This window comes from Lepisma saccharinum, chromosome 9, assembly GCF_977018435.1.
Source record: "Lepisma saccharinum chromosome 9, izLepSacc3.1, whole genome shotgun sequence".
In the NCBI taxonomy this organism is placed as follows: Eukaryota; Metazoa; Arthropoda; class Insecta; order Zygentoma; family Lepismatidae; genus Lepisma; species Lepisma saccharinum.
The window spans coordinates 76,531,075-76,549,743 of NC_139237.1; the positions used below are offsets into that span (position 1 = coordinate 76,531,075).

The following is an 18,669-nucleotide window of genomic DNA, read 5'->3' on the forward strand; positions in this document are numbered from 1 at the left end:
TATATACGTAACATTCATATAATAAATTATTCTTCTTCTGTTATGAATGTTACTCTTCGCACAAACATATATGGCATTACTGGAAATAGGGACACCAACTAGAAAAAATGGTGATATTTTGCAGCTGCAGTGTAGCCAGAGAGGATCGCAGAAGACAAACAAGCATTCACACTGCAGTGTTGGAATCGTACATGTAGTGAATCCTGTTGGTCACTATATTTATGATTCAAACATTGATATTAATTCAGAGTTGTCAAATGGCTGTCTACCTTCTGTAATATTCATCTGCCTACACTGCAAACTTCATATTTAATTCTAACATGAAAATGGATGGATCATTGACTAACTTATAACTCAATATAACATTACTAAATAAAAATGTAATTATTCAGTTCATTTAACGTAAAATACTTATTACTCTACAATAAACAAGAGTATGGTTTTTTTCTAAAGACAGGAAGTAACACAATTTTTACAGTCATTTTCCTTAAAAATGAATACATTTATATTTCTGAAATATCTTGATTTCATACATTTTACAGCTTTAGATTCATTTAAACACAAATGTATACATGCAATAAAAAAATGCATTTTTTCAAATTACTTGGTTTGAAAAGGCTTTTTCTGAATCAAAACAATTACTTCAATAGCAGTTTGATGTCAGTTTGACATTATCTGCCAACCACATGATTGGACACAACTAAAATAAATGAAACTGAGCATGATGCACAAACTCATCCTCACAGTCGAATGTTCTTTCACACAAGTGGCAGAAAAGACTCTTCTTCACAGGAGTTGTGTGAGAGGAATCTCTCTTATCAGTTTTACTTGTCCGCATAATAATATGTTTACGATTGTTTGTTTTAATTTCATTTTTATTTCCTTGATTATGCAAATCCGAAGTATTTCCACGAACTGATGCAGGTGAATTCGGAATGTCAATTTCTGGTTGGGTTTTTGTAGTTGCACTTTTTGGTTTACTATCAACAAGTTCGCGGTTAGCAGGAATAGAAGATGTGTCACAACGTTCAAGAATAATTTTAACACTTTTGGAAATTCCGTAATCAGTGGAAGACGTAGCACTTGGAACGCATTCCAATTCTTCATCTTCAGAACTTGTGCTGGAGACTGAAGCTATTTTGCTGATATTCATGCTTTCAGGTTTATTCTCGTCTGAATAAACCTCGTCATGTAGACGTGAATGTGCAGTCATACAGTGTAGCGAGGAAAATTCTGCCTGACATATCTTGCACTTATACTCCCCCTTATTACTGTGAGACATTTCGTGCAGATTTAAAAGGGACGAGCACGCAAACTCTCTGCTACAGTAATCACACTTGAGAATGCCACCTCGTCTCCGTTGTTTCTTCGCGTTCAAACTCAGCTTACTCGCTCGTAAAGCTTCCTTACGATGATACTGTGCATGTCGTTTGTATGATTTAACAGAATTGAACTTTTCACCACACTCTTCACACTCCTGGACCCGTTTCTTAATATTTTTGACCGTAAATGCCGGTCTATGTATCTCTTTGTGAACTTGGTATGATTCGTATGAAGGAAGTAATACGTTACACACTTCACATTTCTTAGAGTCTTGAGAATTGCATCTCTCACTTTTCTTATGCTGCTCCATATGTTCGTTCCACAACACCAGATTGGAGAAAGCATCCTCACACTTCTCACACTGTATTGGATTAATAACAGGATACTCCTGTCTCTCAGCAGCCCCAACAGGTGGTACACTAAGGTACCTGTGCATCATTGCAAAGGTCCTTCGGGCTCTAAGGCTCTTAAACCTTTGTGGTCTCCACTGCAATGGGTCCCTCTCTTTCTTTATTTCAATATCACCATCTTCATCCGCTGAACGACGATCATTGTAGTCTTCTTCACTTTCACACTTTCTTCTCTTTTTCACTCTCCTGCAGTAAGCAAAAAGAAAATTATTGTAAGCTGAGAGTCCAAGAAATTAATACATATTTGTGTGTGTGTATGAACTAATGTAATATATGAACACTTAGAAGGGGTTTATTTATATTTCTGGAATTGAAGAGCTGTCGTAAGGTGATTAAAAGACTAAGATGTATTTTCACAAGCTTTTCTCCTTATATTGAAGAAAACAGACAAACAGCAGAAGATATTTATTGAATATAGTTTGAACTTTCATAACATAGGTAAAAAGGATTTGTGCCAGAAATATAAATAAGTGCATGTAAAAATTCAAATTTTTATTACAATAATATGATGGCACAAGGTATTGAGTAGGTATAATTAAATATATATATATATATATATATATATATATATATATATATATATATATATACATACTAATGATGAAGGAGACTGTAAACACTTACCACACGAAGAGAAATTATTCAATATTTCGCGATCTATGTCGCATTTTCAAGTTGAAGAAGAAAGATCGGCGTTACTAAGAGAAGAGGCACAGAATACTGACTGCAGTAAGTGTTTACTGTCTCCTTCATCATTAGTGTTTATCCGCCCTTCTGGCACCTTTTCTGATCCTATTCCTGTGTTTATATATATATATATATATATATATATATATATATATATATATATATATATATATATATATATATAAAAGGAAACACTCACCGGACAGTAGGAAAATTCAAAATTTTCGCTAATTTATAGCATCATCGGTGTGAGAAGAAACAGAAGACGGAACCGGAAGTTGGGGTCCTGCAGAGTTGCCAGGTCCCCATTGAAGAAGAAGCGGTGCGTAGAACGAAAAAAAACACTGTTTCGTCACCAGGCTCGTCGTAAACTGTGAGTGGGGAGGATGAGTTGGGAGGGAGGGCGGGAGGGTGGGTGAGGGTTGGGCATTACTGAGTGGCCTTGTTCAGGCCAGGTGGAGTGGTTGCACTCATGGCCGATATATAGGCCCTCTCCCATCTTTTGCGAACAGAGGTGTTGGCTGGTTGGGGTAGGAGGTGGATGATCGCTACCCGGAAGCAGTCGTTGAAACTGATGTTGTGGTGGTTGGTGTGGACGGCGACAGTGAAGTCCAGGTTGTGGGTGGAGGAGCGGTGGTTATTGATGCGGAGGTTGAGGGCCGTTGATGTTTCCCCCAGGTAAAAATCACCACAGATGTTGCAGGTGAGGATGTAGATAAGGTTTAAGGCATGGCAGGTCCCTTTGGGATGGAGGGTAAATTTGCCAGTGGCCGTGTGCACCTGGAGGGTGTGAGAAGTGATGAGGATGGGACAGGTCTTGCACCTGGGTCGGTTGCATTTATGGGCAGGGGGGTGTTGGATGTGTGGTGAAGGAGTGTTGTGGACCAGGATGTTTTGGAGGTTAGGGGGGCGTTTGAAAACCACCCTGGGTTTGTCGGGAAATATGTTTTTGGTTTCGGGATCACTGTGGAGGATTGGGAGAAGAGAGTGCAGTGTGTGCCTGATTTTGTTGAGGTGGGGATGATATTGGGTGATGAGTGCAGGTGGGTTGGTGGCAGCAGGTTTCTTGGTGGTAGTGGTATGTGAGGCAGCTCGTGATATTTGCTTGGTGACCAGGATGGAGGGATATCCACGGTTAACCAGGGCCTGGTGTAGGCGGAGGTTATAATTCTGGCGGGAGGTGGGTGAAGTGTTCAGGCGCTGTCCCCTGAGGGCCAGAGAGAATGGGATTGCTTTTTTGGTGTGGAATGGGTGGGAGCTGGAGAAGTGTAGGTATTGCATGTGGTTGGTGGGTTTTATGTGGATGGAGGTAGTCAGGTGTCCTCCCTCGATGTGCACGTCCACATCCAGGAAGGTGATCTGGTTTGGGGGAGTGTGTCCAGGTGAATTTTAGGGAACGGAAGTGGTTAAGTTGGTCCAGGAAGGCTGACAAGGATGGTTCTCCATGTGTCCAGAGCATGAAGATGTCGTCGATGAAGCGGAGCCAGAGGAGGGGTTGGAGGGGTTGGGTAGCCAAAAACTCTTGCTCAAGTTGGCCCATGAAGAGGTTCGCATAGGATGGGGCCATTCTGGTACCCATGGCTGTACCTCGGATCTGTAGGAAATTTTGGTTTTCAAAGGTGAAGTTGTTACAAGTGAGGACAAGGTGGGCTAGGTGGGTCAGGAAGTTGGTGCTGGGGTTGTGAGGTTTGGGTCTGCTATTGAGATAGAATTCTATGGAGCGGAGGCCATGGGAGTGAGGTATGTTGGTGTAGAGGGAAGTGACATCAATGGTGGCAAGGATGGTATTTGGGGGCAATGGTGGGAGGGTGCTGATTTTCTGGAGGAAGTGGTTGGTGTCACGGAGGTAGGAGGGCAGAGCTTTCACAAGAGGCTGGAGATGGGAGTCAACAAAGGCTGAGATTCGTTCTGTAGGTGAGTTATAGCTGGACACAATGGGTCTGCCAGGGTTGCCAGGTTTGTGGATTTTTGGGCAATAGATAGAAGGTGGGGGTGCGGGGATTGTCGGGTATTAACATGGCGGTGGTACGAGCTGTTAGGCCTTCAGGTGGGCCGCGGGTGTGGATGAAGTCCCGGATTTTGGTGAGTGTGTTCGGCGGATAGGTCAGCTGTGGTGGGTTTGTAGGTGGAGGGGGTCAGCCAGCTGGCGGTTGGCTTCCGCCAGGTAGTCTTGAGAGTTTTTGAAAACCAAAATTTCCTACAGATCCGAAGGTACAGCCATGGGTACCAGAATGGCCCCATCCTATGCGAACCTCTTCATGGGGCCAACTTGAGCAAGAGTTTTTGGCTACCCAACCCCTCCAACCCCTCCTCTGGCTCCGCTTCATCGACGACATCTTCATGCTCTGGACACATGGAGAACCATCCTTGTCAGCCTTCCTGGACCAACTTAACCACTTCCGTTCCCTAAAATTCACCTGGACACACTCCCCCAAACCAGATCACCTTCCTGGATGTGGACGTGCACATCGAGGGAGGACACCTGACTACCTCCATCCACATAAAACCCACCAACCACATGCAATACCTACACTTCTCCAGCTCCCACTCCATTCCACACCAAAAAAGCAATCCCATTCTCTCTGGCCCTCAGGGGACAGCGCCTGAACGACACTTCACCACACCTCCCGCCAGAATTATAACCTCCGCCTACACCAGGCCCTGGTTAACCGTGGATATCCCTCCATCCTGGTCACCAAGCAAATATATCACGAGCTGCCTCACAATACCACTACCACCAAGAAATCTGCTGCCACCAACCCACCTGCACTCATCACCCCAATATCATCCCCACCTCAACAAAATCAGGCACACACTGCACTCTCTTCTCCCAATCCTCCACAGTGATCCCGAAACCAAAAACATATTTCCCGACAAACCCAGGGTGGTTTTCAAACGCCCCCCTAACCTCCAAAACATCCTGGTCCACAACACTCCTTCACCACACATCCAACACCCCCCTGCCCATAAATGCAACCGACCCAGGTGCAAGACCTGTCCCATCCTCATCACTTCTCACACCCTCCAGGTGCACACGGCCACTGGCAAATTTACCCTCCATCCCAAAGGGACCTGCCATGCCTTAAACCTTATCTACATCCTCACCTGCAACATCTGTGGTGATTTTTACCTGGGGGAAACATCAACGGCCCTCAACCTCCGCATCAATAACCACCGCTCCTCCACCCACAACCTGGACTTCACTGTCGCCGTCCACACCAACCACCACAACATCAGTTTCAACGACTGCTTCCGGGTAGCGATCATCCACCTCCTACCCCAACCAGCCAACACCTCTGTTCGCAAAAGATGGGAGAGGGCCTATATATCGGCCATGAGTGCAACCACTCCACCTGGCCTGAACAAGGCCACTCAGTAATGCCCAACCCTCACCCACCCTCCCGCCCTCCCTCCCAACTCATCCTCCCCACTCACAGTTTACGACGAGCCTGGTGACGAAACAGTGTTTTTTTTCGTTCTACGCACCGCTTCTTCTTCAATGGGGACCTGGCAACTCTGCAGGACCCCAACTTCCGGTTCCGTCTTCTGTTTCTTCTCACACCGATGATGCTATAAATTAGCGAAAATTTTGAATTTTCCTACTGTCCGGTGAGTGTTTCCTTTTACCTTATTTGATTTTTACTTAGCCCTTTTGGCCCTCCTTGCTTTTATCCATTATTATCCACTTTTGGTATGAATCCGTTCACGTATAACTCCTATCAACTGAACCGCCTGCGATCTCTTATTGTTTCCTACACCAAAGCTACGTCCCATGCACGCTTCCTGCACTCATGTTTGATATTAGACCTAACACCCAAAAGCCTCACACCCAAACTGCCGTTTTCCGCCATGCCCCCAAGCATAAAACCCACGATTTTCCCACTCGCGAGAAATTTCGCTATTGAACTGACCCACGCCATGTACCGATCCCAGCTAAATCGCGCCCGAGAACTGTCCATTTCTATTCAATCCCTTACCAAAATCCTGTTGCTGACCCCAGGTAACCACCATCACAAAATAGACTCCTTCTGGCACACCGCCCATTCCATTGCCAGTGATCTTAACATTAAACACCTCCAAAAACTCTCCAATCTCTGCCGTCAAGCTTTTCAGACTGGCTGCACCCTTCCCCTTCCACTGCCGCCCAACTTCAGTCCCACACCAACATGCCCTCTATTACCCGACCCCCCTCTACCATTGCCCACTCCCTCCCACACCACCACAGACCCCCCCTGAAAACCAAAACTGCACTCCCATACATCGCACCTTGGGAAACAACCAGTCCACGGACAAACCCACCCCTACCAGATCCATGACCACCAATGACCCTAACCCACTCAAAAACAACCAGACTGTACTCAATTTATCCAGCCATAAACTGAGCACTGATGAAATAGCTGTTTTATCCAAAGGCCTCACCTTCTCCCCCACAACTCCCCCCAACCAATTCCGCCTACTTTTTGACATCCACACATTTGCTCGCAGCCTCCGATGGCAACATTTCTGGGCCAAAAATCCCTCACTCCAAACTACTACCAGTGAAACCCACCCGAGCCTCCTTCAATTTAGCCCCCCCTCCTCCCAAGATCCACCCCCCCTGCCCACCAACCACCCCTTGGAAAGATACATCACTGCCGTCATTTCCACCACCTCTGACAGCTCATTCTTAAATAACTTTCACAACCAACCTAACCTCAATCCTCCCCAACAGAAAGCTCTCAGAGACCTCCGCAACAACCACAACATCAAAATCCTCCCAGCTGACAAGGGGTCCACCACGGTGGTCTTGAACTCTCAAGACTACCTGGCGGAAGCCAACCGCCAGCTGGCTGACCCCTCCACCTACAAACCCACCACAGCTGACCTATCCGCCGAACACCTCACCAAAATCCGGGACTTCATCCACACCCGCGGCCCACCTGAAGGCCTAACAGCTCGTACCACCGCCATGTTAATACCCGACAATCCCCGCACCCCCACCTTCTATCTATTGCCCAAAATCCACAAACCTGGCAACCCTGGCAGACCCATTGTGTCCAGCTATAACTCACCTACAGAACGAATCTCAGCCTTTGTTGACTCCCATCTCCAGCCTCTTGTGAAAGCTCTGCCCTCCTACCTCCGTGACACCAACCACTTCCTCCAGAAAATCAGCACCCTCCCACCATTGCCCCCAAATACCATCCTTGCCACCATTGATGTCACTTCCCTCTACACCAACATACCTCACTCCCATGGCCTCCGCTCCATAGAATTCTATCTCAATAGCAGACCCAAACCTCACAACCCCAGCACCAACTTCCTGACCCACCTAGCCCACCTTGTCCTCACTTGTAACAACTTCACCTTTGAAAACCAAAATTTCCTACAGATCCGAGGTACAGCCATGGGTACCAGAATGGCCCCATCCTATGCGAACCTCTTCATGGGCCAACTTGAGCAAGAGTTTTTGGCTACCCAACCCCTCCAACCCCTCCTCTGGCTCCGCTTCATCGACGACATCTTCATGCTCTGGACACATGGAGAACCATCCTTGTCAGCCTTCCTGGACCAACTTAACCACTTCCGTTCCCTAAAATTCACCTGGACACACTCCCCCAACCAGATCACCTTCCTGGATGTGGACGTGCACATCGAGGGAGGACACCTGACTACTCCATCCACATAAAACCCACCAACCACATGCAATACCTACACTTCTCCAGCTCCCACCCATTCCACACCAAAAAAGCAATCCCATTCTCTCTGGCCCTCAGGGGACAGCGCCTGAACACTTCACCCACCTCCCGCCAGAATTATAACCTCCGCCTACACCAGGCCCTGGTTAACCGTGGATATCCCTCCATCCTGGTCACCAAGCAAATATCACGAGCTGCCTCACATACCACTACCACCAAGAAACCTGCTGCCATCAACCCACCTGCACTCATCACCCAATATCATCCCCACCTCAACAAAATCAGGCACACACTGCACTCTCTTCTCCCAATTCTCCACAGTGATCCCGAAACCAAAAACATATTTCCCGACAAACCCAGAGTAGTTTTCAAACGCCCCCCCAACCTCCAAAACATCCTGGTCCACAACACTCCTTCACCACACATCCAACACCCCCCTGCCCATAAATGCAACCGCCCCAGGTGCAAGACCTGCCCCATCCTCATCACTTCTCACACCCTCCAGGTGCACATGGCCACTGGCAAATTTACCCTCCATCCCAAAGGGATCTGCCATGCCTCAAACCTTATCTACATCCTCACCTGCAACATCTGTGGTGATTTTTACCTGGGGGAAACATCAACGGCCCTCAACCTCCGCATCAATAACCACCGCTCCTCCACCCACAACCTGGACTTCACTGTCGCCGTCCACACCAATCACCACAACATCAGTTTCAACGACTGCTTCCGGGTAGCGATCATCCATCTCCTACCCCAACCAGCCAACACCTCTGTTCGCAAAAGATGGGAGAGGGCCTATATATCGGCCATGAGTGCAACCACTCCACCTGGCCTGAACAAGGCCACCCAGTAATGCCCAACCCTCACCCACCCTCCCGCCCCCCCCCCCCTCCCAAGTCATCCTACACACTCACAGTTTACGACGAGCCTGGTGACGAAACAGTGTTTTTTTCGTTCTACGCACCGCTTCTTCTTCGATGGGGACCTGGCAACTCTGCAGGGCCCCAACTTCCGGTTCCGTCTATTTCTCCTCACACCGATGATGCTATGAAATTAGCGAAAATTTTGAATTTTTCTACTCTCTGGTGAGTGTTTCCTTTTACCTTCTTTGATTTATATATATATATATATATATATATATATATATATAATGGATAAAAGCAAGGAGGGCCAAAAGGGCTAAGTAAAAATCAAATAAGGTAAAAGGAAACATTCACCGGACAGTAGAAAAATTCAAAATTTTCGCTAATTTATAGCATCATCGGTGTGAGAAGAAACAGAAGACGGAACCGGAAGTTGGGGTCCTGCAGAGTTGCCAGGTCCCCATTGAAGAAGAAGCGGTGCGTAGAACGAAAAAAACACTGTTTCGTCACCAGGCTTGTCGTAAACTGTGAGTGGGGAGGATGAGTTGGGAGGGAGGGCGGGAGGGTGGGTGAGGGTGGGCATTACTGGGTGGCCTTGTTCAGGCCAGGTGGAGTGGTTGCACTCATGGCCGATATATAGGCCCTCTCCCATCTTTTGCGAACAGAGGTGTTGGCTGGTTGGGGTAGGAGGTGGATGATCGCTACCCGGAAGCAGTCGTTGAAACTGATGTTGTGGTGGTTGGTGTGGACGGCGACAGTGAAGTCCAGGTTGTGGGTGGAGGAGCGGTGGTTATTGATGCGGAGGTTGAGGGCCGTTGATGTTTCCCCCAGGTAAAAATCACCACAGATGTTGCAGGTGAGGATGTAGATAAGGTTTGAGGCATGGCAGGTCCCTTTGGGATGGAGGGTAAATTTGCCAGTGGCCGTGTGCACCTGGAGGGTGTGAGAAGTGATGAGGATGGGACAGGTCTTGCACCTGGGTCGGTTGCATTTATGGGCAGGGGGGTGTTGGATGTGTGGTGAAGGAGTGTTGTGGACCAGGATGTTTTGGAGGTTAGGGGGGCGTTTGAAAACCACCCTGGGTTTGTCGGGAAATATGTTTTTGGTTTCGGGATCACTGTGGAGGATTGGGAGAAGAGAGTGCAGTGTGTGCCTGATTTTGTTGAGGTGGGGATGATATTGGGTGATGAGTGCAGGTGGGTTGGTGGCAGCAGGTTTCTTGGTGGTAGTGGTATGTGAGGCAGCTCGTGATATTTGCTTGGTGACCAGGATGGAGGGATATCCACGGTTAACCAGGGCCTGGTGTAGGCGGAGGTTATAATTCTGGCGGGAGGTGGGTGAAGAGTTCAGGCGCTGTCCCCTGAGGGCCAGAGAGAATGGAATTGCTTTTTTGGTGTGGAACGGGTGGGAGCTGGAGAAGTGTAGGTATTGCATGTGGTTGGTGGGTTTTATGTGGATGGAGGTAGTCAGGTGTCCTCCCTCGATGTGCACGTCCACATCCAGGAAGGTGATCTGGTTGGGGGAGTGTGTCCAGGTGAATTTTAGGGAACGGAAGTGGTTAAGTTGGTCCAGGAAGGCTGACAAAGATGGTTCTCCATGTGTCCAGAGCATGAAGATGTCGTCGATGAAGCGGAGCCAGAGGAGGGGTTGGAGGGGTTGGGTAGCCAAAAACTCTTGCTCAAGTTGGCCCATGAAGAGGTTTGCATAGGATGGGGCCATTCTGGTACCCATGGCTGTACCTCGGATCTGTAGGAAATTTTGGTTTTCAGATCCGAGGTACAGCCATGGGTACCAGAATGGCCCCATCCTATGCAAACCTCTTCATGGGCCAACTTGAGCAAGAGTTTTTGGCTACCCAACCCCTCCAACCCCTCCTCTGGCTCCGCTTCTTCGACGACATCTTCATGCTCTGGACACATGGAGAACCATCTTTGTCAGCCTTCCTGGACCAACTTAACCACTTCCGTTCCCTAAAATTCACCTGGACACACTCCCCCAACCAGACCACCTTCCTGGATGTGGACGTGCACATCGAGGGAGGACACCTGACTACCTCCATCCACATAAAACCCACCAACCACATGCAATACCTACACTTCTCCAGCTCCCACCCGTTCCACACCAAAAAAGCAATTCCATTCTCTCTGGCCCTCAGGGGACAGCGCCTGAACTCTTCACCCACCTCCCGCCAGAATTATAACCTCCGCCTACACCAGGCCCTGGTTAACCGTGGATATCCCTCCATCCTGGTCACCAAGCAAATATCACGAGCTGCCTCACATACCACTACCACCAAGAAACCTGCTGCCACCAACCCACCTGCACTCATCACCCAATATCATCCCCACCTCAACAAAATCAGGCACACACTGCACTCTCTTCTCCCAATCCTCCACAGTGATCCCGAAACCAAAAACATATTTCCCGACAAACCCAGGGTGGTTTTCAAACGCCCCCCTAACCTCCAAAACATCCTGGTCCACAACACTCCTTCACCACACATCCAACACCCCCCTGCCCATAAATGCAACCGACCCAGGTGCAAGACCTGTCCCATCCTCATCACTTCTCACACCCTCCAGGTGCACACGGCCACTGGCAAATTTACCCTCCATCCCAAAGGGACCTGCCATGCCTCAAACCTTATCTACATCCTCACCTGCAACATCTGTGGTGATTTTTACCTGGGGGAAACATCAACGGCCCTCAACCTCCGCATCAATAACCACCGCTCCTCCACCCACAACCTGGACTTCACTGTCGCCGTCCACACCAACCACCACAACATCAGTTTCAACGACTGCTTCCGGGTAGCGATCATCCACCTCCTACCCCAACCAGCCAACACCTCTGTTCGCAAAAGATGGGAGAGGGCCTATATATCGGCCATGAGTGCAACCACTCCACCTGGCCTGAACAAGGCCACCCAGTAATGCCCACCCTCACCCACACTCCCGCCCTCCCTCCCAACTCATCCTCCCCACTCACAGTTTACGACAAGCCTGGTGACGAAACAGTGTTTTTTTCGTTCTACGCACCGCTTCTTCTTCAATGGGGACCTGGCAACTCTGCAGGACCCCAACTTCCGGTTCCGTCTTCTGTTTCTTCTCACACCGATGATGCTATAAATTAGCGAAAATTTTGAATTTTTCTACTGTCCGGTGAGTGTTTCCTTTTACCTTATTTGATTTTTATATATATATATATATATATATAATTAAATTAAATTTAGAAACAAATAACTGATGACCCTGATGGCAGGATAAGTAAAGCTGAAGTGTATTAACCCATTACCAATTAAATTGTGAGTAATGCCTCACATGTTGATTGATGAAATATCACTAAGTTACATCCTGCCAATTCATTGACAACCTTCACGATCTTCTGGCTTTGTATGAACATCCAAGTTAATATGGCTTTGTATGAACATCCAAGTTAATATATCAATGGAATCCCAGTGCTCTTAAAACATGCATATATACCAAACAAGTACTAAATCAGGAATTGTATGAGAACAAAATTCGACAGTTGAAACTTTCAATCAAAATTAACCAACTGAAAACAACTAAAAAATGGGTAATAAATATTACATAATTGTGCTTTAAAAACAAGTATGGTGTTAGTTATTGTGGACTACAATAACTTGAAGTAAGTCTCGAAGCTTTCCTGGCGATGAATGATAAAAAGATTCTCTTGGGTGTTGTGGAAAAGATTCCAAGCTTTCAAGAGCTCTATCCTGAAGATGAGAGTGGTCACTATTTATATTTTGAGCCTAATAATGAAAAAACAGGAATTTAGCATTGAAAACTGCTTTATTGTTTTTCGAAGTATTCTCCTTTATGGTCAATACACTTTTGCATTCGTTCGAACCATTTGTCAAAGCAGTTTTTCCAATCTTCTTGAGACACCTCCATAATATGGTTTTTGAACGCATCAACGGCATCTTCTGCCGACGAAAATCGTTGTCCACGCAATTTATTCTTGACATTCGGGAACAAGAAGAAGTCATTGGGTGCTAAATCAGGACTGTACGGCGGATGACCCATTGATTCGATTTTTTGACTGTTCATAAAGTCGGTTGTTAGACAAGATGTGTGACAGCTGACATTGTCTTGATGAAGAATGATCCGACGGCGTTTGTTTGTTTTCCATATTTGACTGAAGACCTCTGGCAAACAAATTGTTGTGTACCATTCAGAGTTGACCGTTCTACGTTCCTCTAAAGGCACAGTTGCCACATGACCAGTTTTCCCGAAAAAACAGGTGACCATTTGTTTCGATGTGCTTCGAGCGCGAACAACTTTTGTTGGATTGGGTTCATCTTGAAACACCCGTACTGTCGACTCATGTTTACGTTCCGGCTCATATGCATATATCCATGATTCGTCACCTGTCACAATCTTATATATGTCTTTTGAAGCACCACGATTGTATTTATTGAGCATTTGTTTGCACCAATTGACGCGAGCATCTTTTTGAGTTTTTGTCAAATTGTGTGGGATCCAACGAGAACATACCTTTCTCACAGCTAAATGATCATGTAATATTTTATATATGCTGGTGGAACTAATGCCTATGGTTGCCTCAATCTCACAGTATGTCACATGACGATCTTGCAGTATTAGGTTTTGCACAGCATCAATGTTTTCTTGAACAACAACTGATTTTGGACGACCTTCGCGAATCTCGTCGGTGAGCGAATGGTGGCCACGATTAAATTCGTTATACCAGCGTTTCACAGTGGCAAAGGATGGGGCTTCATCGCCAAATGTGGAAGTAAGTTGATCGATGAACTCTTGTCTTGATAATCCACGTCGAAAATCATAAAAAATCATCGCACGAAAATGTTCACGAGTTAATTCCATTTTATTGTTGCCACGCAATCTCCAAGGCAACATAAACAACACAAATGAAGCTATTGACAAAACATTTGAAGTACGTTATGGTCAATAATGCCAGACGATTCCGTGCAAACGTCAAATCGCACCTAACTTCAATCAGTGTTGAAAAGGCTCCAAATATAAATAGCGATCCTCGTAGCTCTCGAAAGCTTGAAATCTTTTCCACAACTCACCTGGTCATTACAGTAACTTGTTTTATAACTGTGATATCACACAGTACCATGCAATCAGCTTGCATCAAGCTCATTACCAAGTGATGGGTCAACAATCTCAAACTATTAGCTAAAAGTGATTGCAGATTTTGAAAGATGATGTTAATTTATGCATTCTGCAATATGTATTGATCTAGCTTTTACAGTTTGAGACCTTCAAGGTGTATAACATTTGAAAATGTTACCACTTTCTGTGGTACCACCATGTTTAATTTCATTCTCACGTATTCTTGCAATTAACCGTTGTTACTTACATAAAAAAAAAACAACTACTGAGAAATATTCAAGCCTTCCTTCCAATTCTAACCCAGGACTACTGTGGCTTCAGACTCCATAGATCAGAACCCATTTATACTTTATCTGCATGGGGAACTATATGTCCATGCTGTACTAGAAAAAGCTGCAAAACCTGAAATGCTTATGGACTGAATGTGGAGAGCAATGTTTCAGCATGAGTGTCACATCAGTGGTATGCACATGTGTTTACAAAAGAAATGGTAATTACACAGAGAATGTAAACAGTGTGTCCAATTTACTTACTGTGGAAACCTTTTGTGGCACCCTGTATTTGGTTTCCCTTTGCTACAGTTAAAAATTGAAGACATAAAGGCTATATCTTACCTTCTTCTTCTACGTGATACTTCACATTTTTTATCACAAGATGAAAGAAGACTTTCCTTCACTGGCTGCTCTGCAATGCCGCCACTAGTATCTGCAGGAATATCTTCATCAGAGTCCCATGCAACCTCACATTGTCCATAAGCAGAAGACTTGTCAACCTGGCTGGAAGATGCATTGTTGACATTCGAGGAGCCATTATCCTGAGTGACAGGTGTGGGGTCAACATAGGTAGGGTCACTTTCATGATCAGACGATTCATTTTGAATGACGAGAGGAGCATCACTCTGTTCTCTCCAAAAGTTTCCTGTTTAAAATAAAAATGAAACATGGATATTAATGTCATAGCTATTTCATTTTTGATGGAAATGACCAATTTTTGAAAGGTGTGAGGTTCATTTTTCTACTATATTTTGTCACGAAATGATGCAAAATGAACTGCGAAATGTGAAACAGACTCTTAAACATGAAATTTCGAGTTTAGTACTGAATCAAAACTTTCTGCAAAATTGTGTAAAATTGATTAATTTAGCCATAAATATTTGCAAAGCAAAAAAGGTATTTCTTTGCACAGGAATAAACTTAATATTCTGATAACTACATAAATATGTTATAAGAAAGGGAATTTTTATTTTGTGTAATAAGCAGGGAATGGATTTATATGTAGTAAAAATGGACGGAATATGTAAATACATATTTAGTTATTTTCAACAAAATATGGATTTAAAATTGTAAAAAATTTACCTTTTTAATAATATAAGACACTACATGAGTTACATAAAATATAGTACACTTACATTGACATTAATTGTAAAACAGCACAAAATGTGTTTTCATTTTCTGGTTCCAAAACAATGAATAACAAAATTTTGTTGTAAGTGTTTGAATGTGAATTTTCTTCTGTTGTCTCTTAAAATGGATTTATATTGACTAAAACTGTGTTCAATATAGTAAGAAGTAATGCATTTCAAATTTGTCAGTCATTCGCAAGAACTTCACCCAACTCTTTAGGTCACATGGAGACATGTAGATATTGCGCAAATATGGAGTATAAGTTGAGAAATGTTCTGAAATATGGAAATAATATGTAAAAATAACTAAAATATGTAAAATATGAGCCAAAAGCTAATACAGGGTGCTCGGAAATTCCCCTTACAAACTCCTAGGGCAAGTAGAGGGGACTGAGTAGACAATATTTGGAATAGGAACCCATGTCCGGAAACGTACCGTTTCCGTGCTACAACCATGACAATGTGTCGGATGTGCCTGTGTTGATATGCAACCGGGTAGGCAGTACTTGATGTCAGAAGATCACCTGATGGCACGTGACGTCTACAAATTGTCGCGTTCCACTGTCGACACAGGTGTCGTGTTGATCAATGAATAGTACGTATCTTTTTTGTTCCCTTGGAATTGTCACCAAATAATTTTGTTTGTATTATGGACTGAGTCACACGTCATTCACTTCTGTACCTTACGTAACACCTCATTTGACATGGTTGTAATAAATGATTACACTTTAGGTCATCAGGTGATCTTCTGACGTCATGTACTGCCTACCCGGTTGCATACCAACACAGGCACATCCGACACATTGTCATGGTTGTAGCACGAAAACGGCACATTTCCGGACATGGGTTCCTATTCCAAATATTGTCTACTTGCCCTAGGAGTTTGTAAGGGGAATTTCCGAGCACCCTGTATATGGAAAATAAAAACTGAATTTTTCGTGTCTACATGATGTACAAAGATAACACAAGATATAACTGATTTCAGCTTCATTCATAAATATGTATTTACATATAAACCTGTTTCCTGGTAATAAGTATACATTTTGAATCAAATTAAAGCTTATAACAGTGAAACGCCACTATATACCGGGGTGTTCAAAAAATGTATTATTGTGAGTATTACAACAATACAAAGGGAGAAGTTACAACATATAGACAGTTTCTGCGTGCAATTACAATAAGAACTCAAACTTCAAACCACCAGCCTGCAAACACCTTTGCACACGATGCTGTACATTCCTGATTACATCTGCCAGAGTAGCCACAGCGATTGCTTCACAAGCCATTTCAATTTCATGGCGTAGGTCCACTAGTGACCGTGGCTTCTTACTGTACACTACGTCCTTGACGGTCCCACACAAGTAAATATTTAAGGGGATTAAATCCGGCGAACGGGATGGGTACTCAATCAGCACCTTGAGTGACAGCCGTGTTTGCACCATCGCTGCACTTTCTCAACCTATTGCATCGCATCACGCAGCGCATCAGGTCGCTGAACACTAACGCTATCTGTTGCTGTTTCTGAACGATAGTACTACACATTGTACCCGTAGCCAATGCGAATTGAAGCATATCGCATGTATGACATGCTTCTAAAGTGTGTATACAATTTTTTTAACATCCCGGTACATTGTATTTGATCCTGAAATGTATAGTTTTTGTACCAAAATCTTGATCTTTCATTCATCACAAATGAGTGTCCTGATGCTAAATAATGCAAATACAAATTGTTGCCAGCCTGGACGTAAAGGTCCTACCTCTCCTCATTTGCTTTGATATTGTGCAAAAGTATAAGTGAGAGTTCTGCTTCGACTGCCTGGACATAAATGCACTGGTTATTGTTCATGCTTAAAATAACAAATCTGAAAGGAGAAGCAGGATGGCGAAAAAGTTTGGAGACTTTTTAAAAATATTTCAACATCATAAAACTGTTACATAAATAGCTTATAAAAATCTAAATCAGTAACTTTTCAAAAAAAAACTTTATTAGACTAACAACAATAACAAAAAAATAAAAATTATAGTTGAGTGCTCAAAGTTACTTCCTTTTGTATCAATACATTTGTGCAGTCTTATCAAAAAATTACTGACAATGGTCTCATACTTTACCACTATAATTTCATACAATGCAAGTCGTAAAGATATTTAAGAGTGTCCACTTATTTGTACGGTTCAAGAGAAATGTCTGTTCGAAAATTGACCACATGGATTAATCCATGGTATTCAAGTCCAGGTAATTTGAAGGCCAAACACTCTTGCTCCAAAAGCCATGAAACAGCTCTTTACACAGTGCAACTGTTGATCGAGCTAAGTAGTTGATCAACTTGAATGCACTGGAGTCCAGTCCTGCTGAAGCATGAATCCATCTTCGCCAAAGACCTCTGCTGCCCAAAGTACCAAAATGTCACGGAGAACGATTTCTGATAGCTAGCAACGTTGATTTTGACATATGGGCACAAAAGGCATTTTTTCCGTCACACAAATGCCATCACCTTAAATCACCCTACATGCCGTAAAATGACAGCAAGCAACAACTGTTGAAGCAATGGAATTCTTTTGACTCTTCTTTAGTAATTGGCGGTAGTTTTGACAGTTGTGCACATGATCCATGATGAAAATCCTATCATTAGTAAAAATAACTTTTTGAAGACTGGCACCAGCAACCAACCAAAGCCAACGACGTGCTTTCTCCAGCCACTTTTGTTTAATTTCATCGGTGAGGAAGTGAACGCAATCATATTTTGTAGTCTAAACTTAAATGAGGGATTAAAATAAACAGCGAAAATTAAAATAAAAAATACGTAACAACACAAGAAAAATAGCTGAAAACAAGTCTCAGATTTTTTGCCACCCTATATAAATAAAATAAATAAATAGATTCACAATGTATCCCACCAATTAAGCAGTACGGCAATACTTACTGTCATCAAGAATTGGCTCGGACACCACAGGTTCTAGGGGAACACCAAAGATTCCTTTAACTGTACCTTCCAGGAATACTTGAAAACACAACCTCACTGCATATGGATCTAATTCATTAGGTTGATTTTTATGTAAAAATCCGGCTGCAATAATATAAAAATATATAACATATATAAATTAAAATGCCAAAAAAGTGTCTGCATGTGTGTATGCTAGAGATGAGATGGGTTAATCTTTACCTTATAGGTATTGGCCAGCAAA

General features: G+C 44.1%; 1 protein-coding gene across 1 annotated transcript in view; it reads right to left on the bottom strand.

The window, feature by feature from the left end:
* Positions 1-243: 243 nt before the first annotated feature.
* LOC145992160 (uncharacterized) overlaps positions 244-18,669 on the bottom strand; it is a 44,629-nt gene continuing 26,203 nt past the window's right edge. The window contains exons 11-13 of the mRNA XM_083128440.1: positions 18,408-18,551; positions 14,699-15,002; positions 244-1,919 (exon numbers count right to left, since the gene is read on the bottom strand). Of these exons, the coding sequence (XP_082984566.1) occupies positions 701-1,919; positions 14,699-15,002; positions 18,408-18,551 (1,667 nt within the window). The 3' untranslated portion in view covers positions 244-700. The remainder of the gene's footprint in view (positions 1,920-14,698; positions 15,003-18,407; positions 18,552-18,669) is intronic.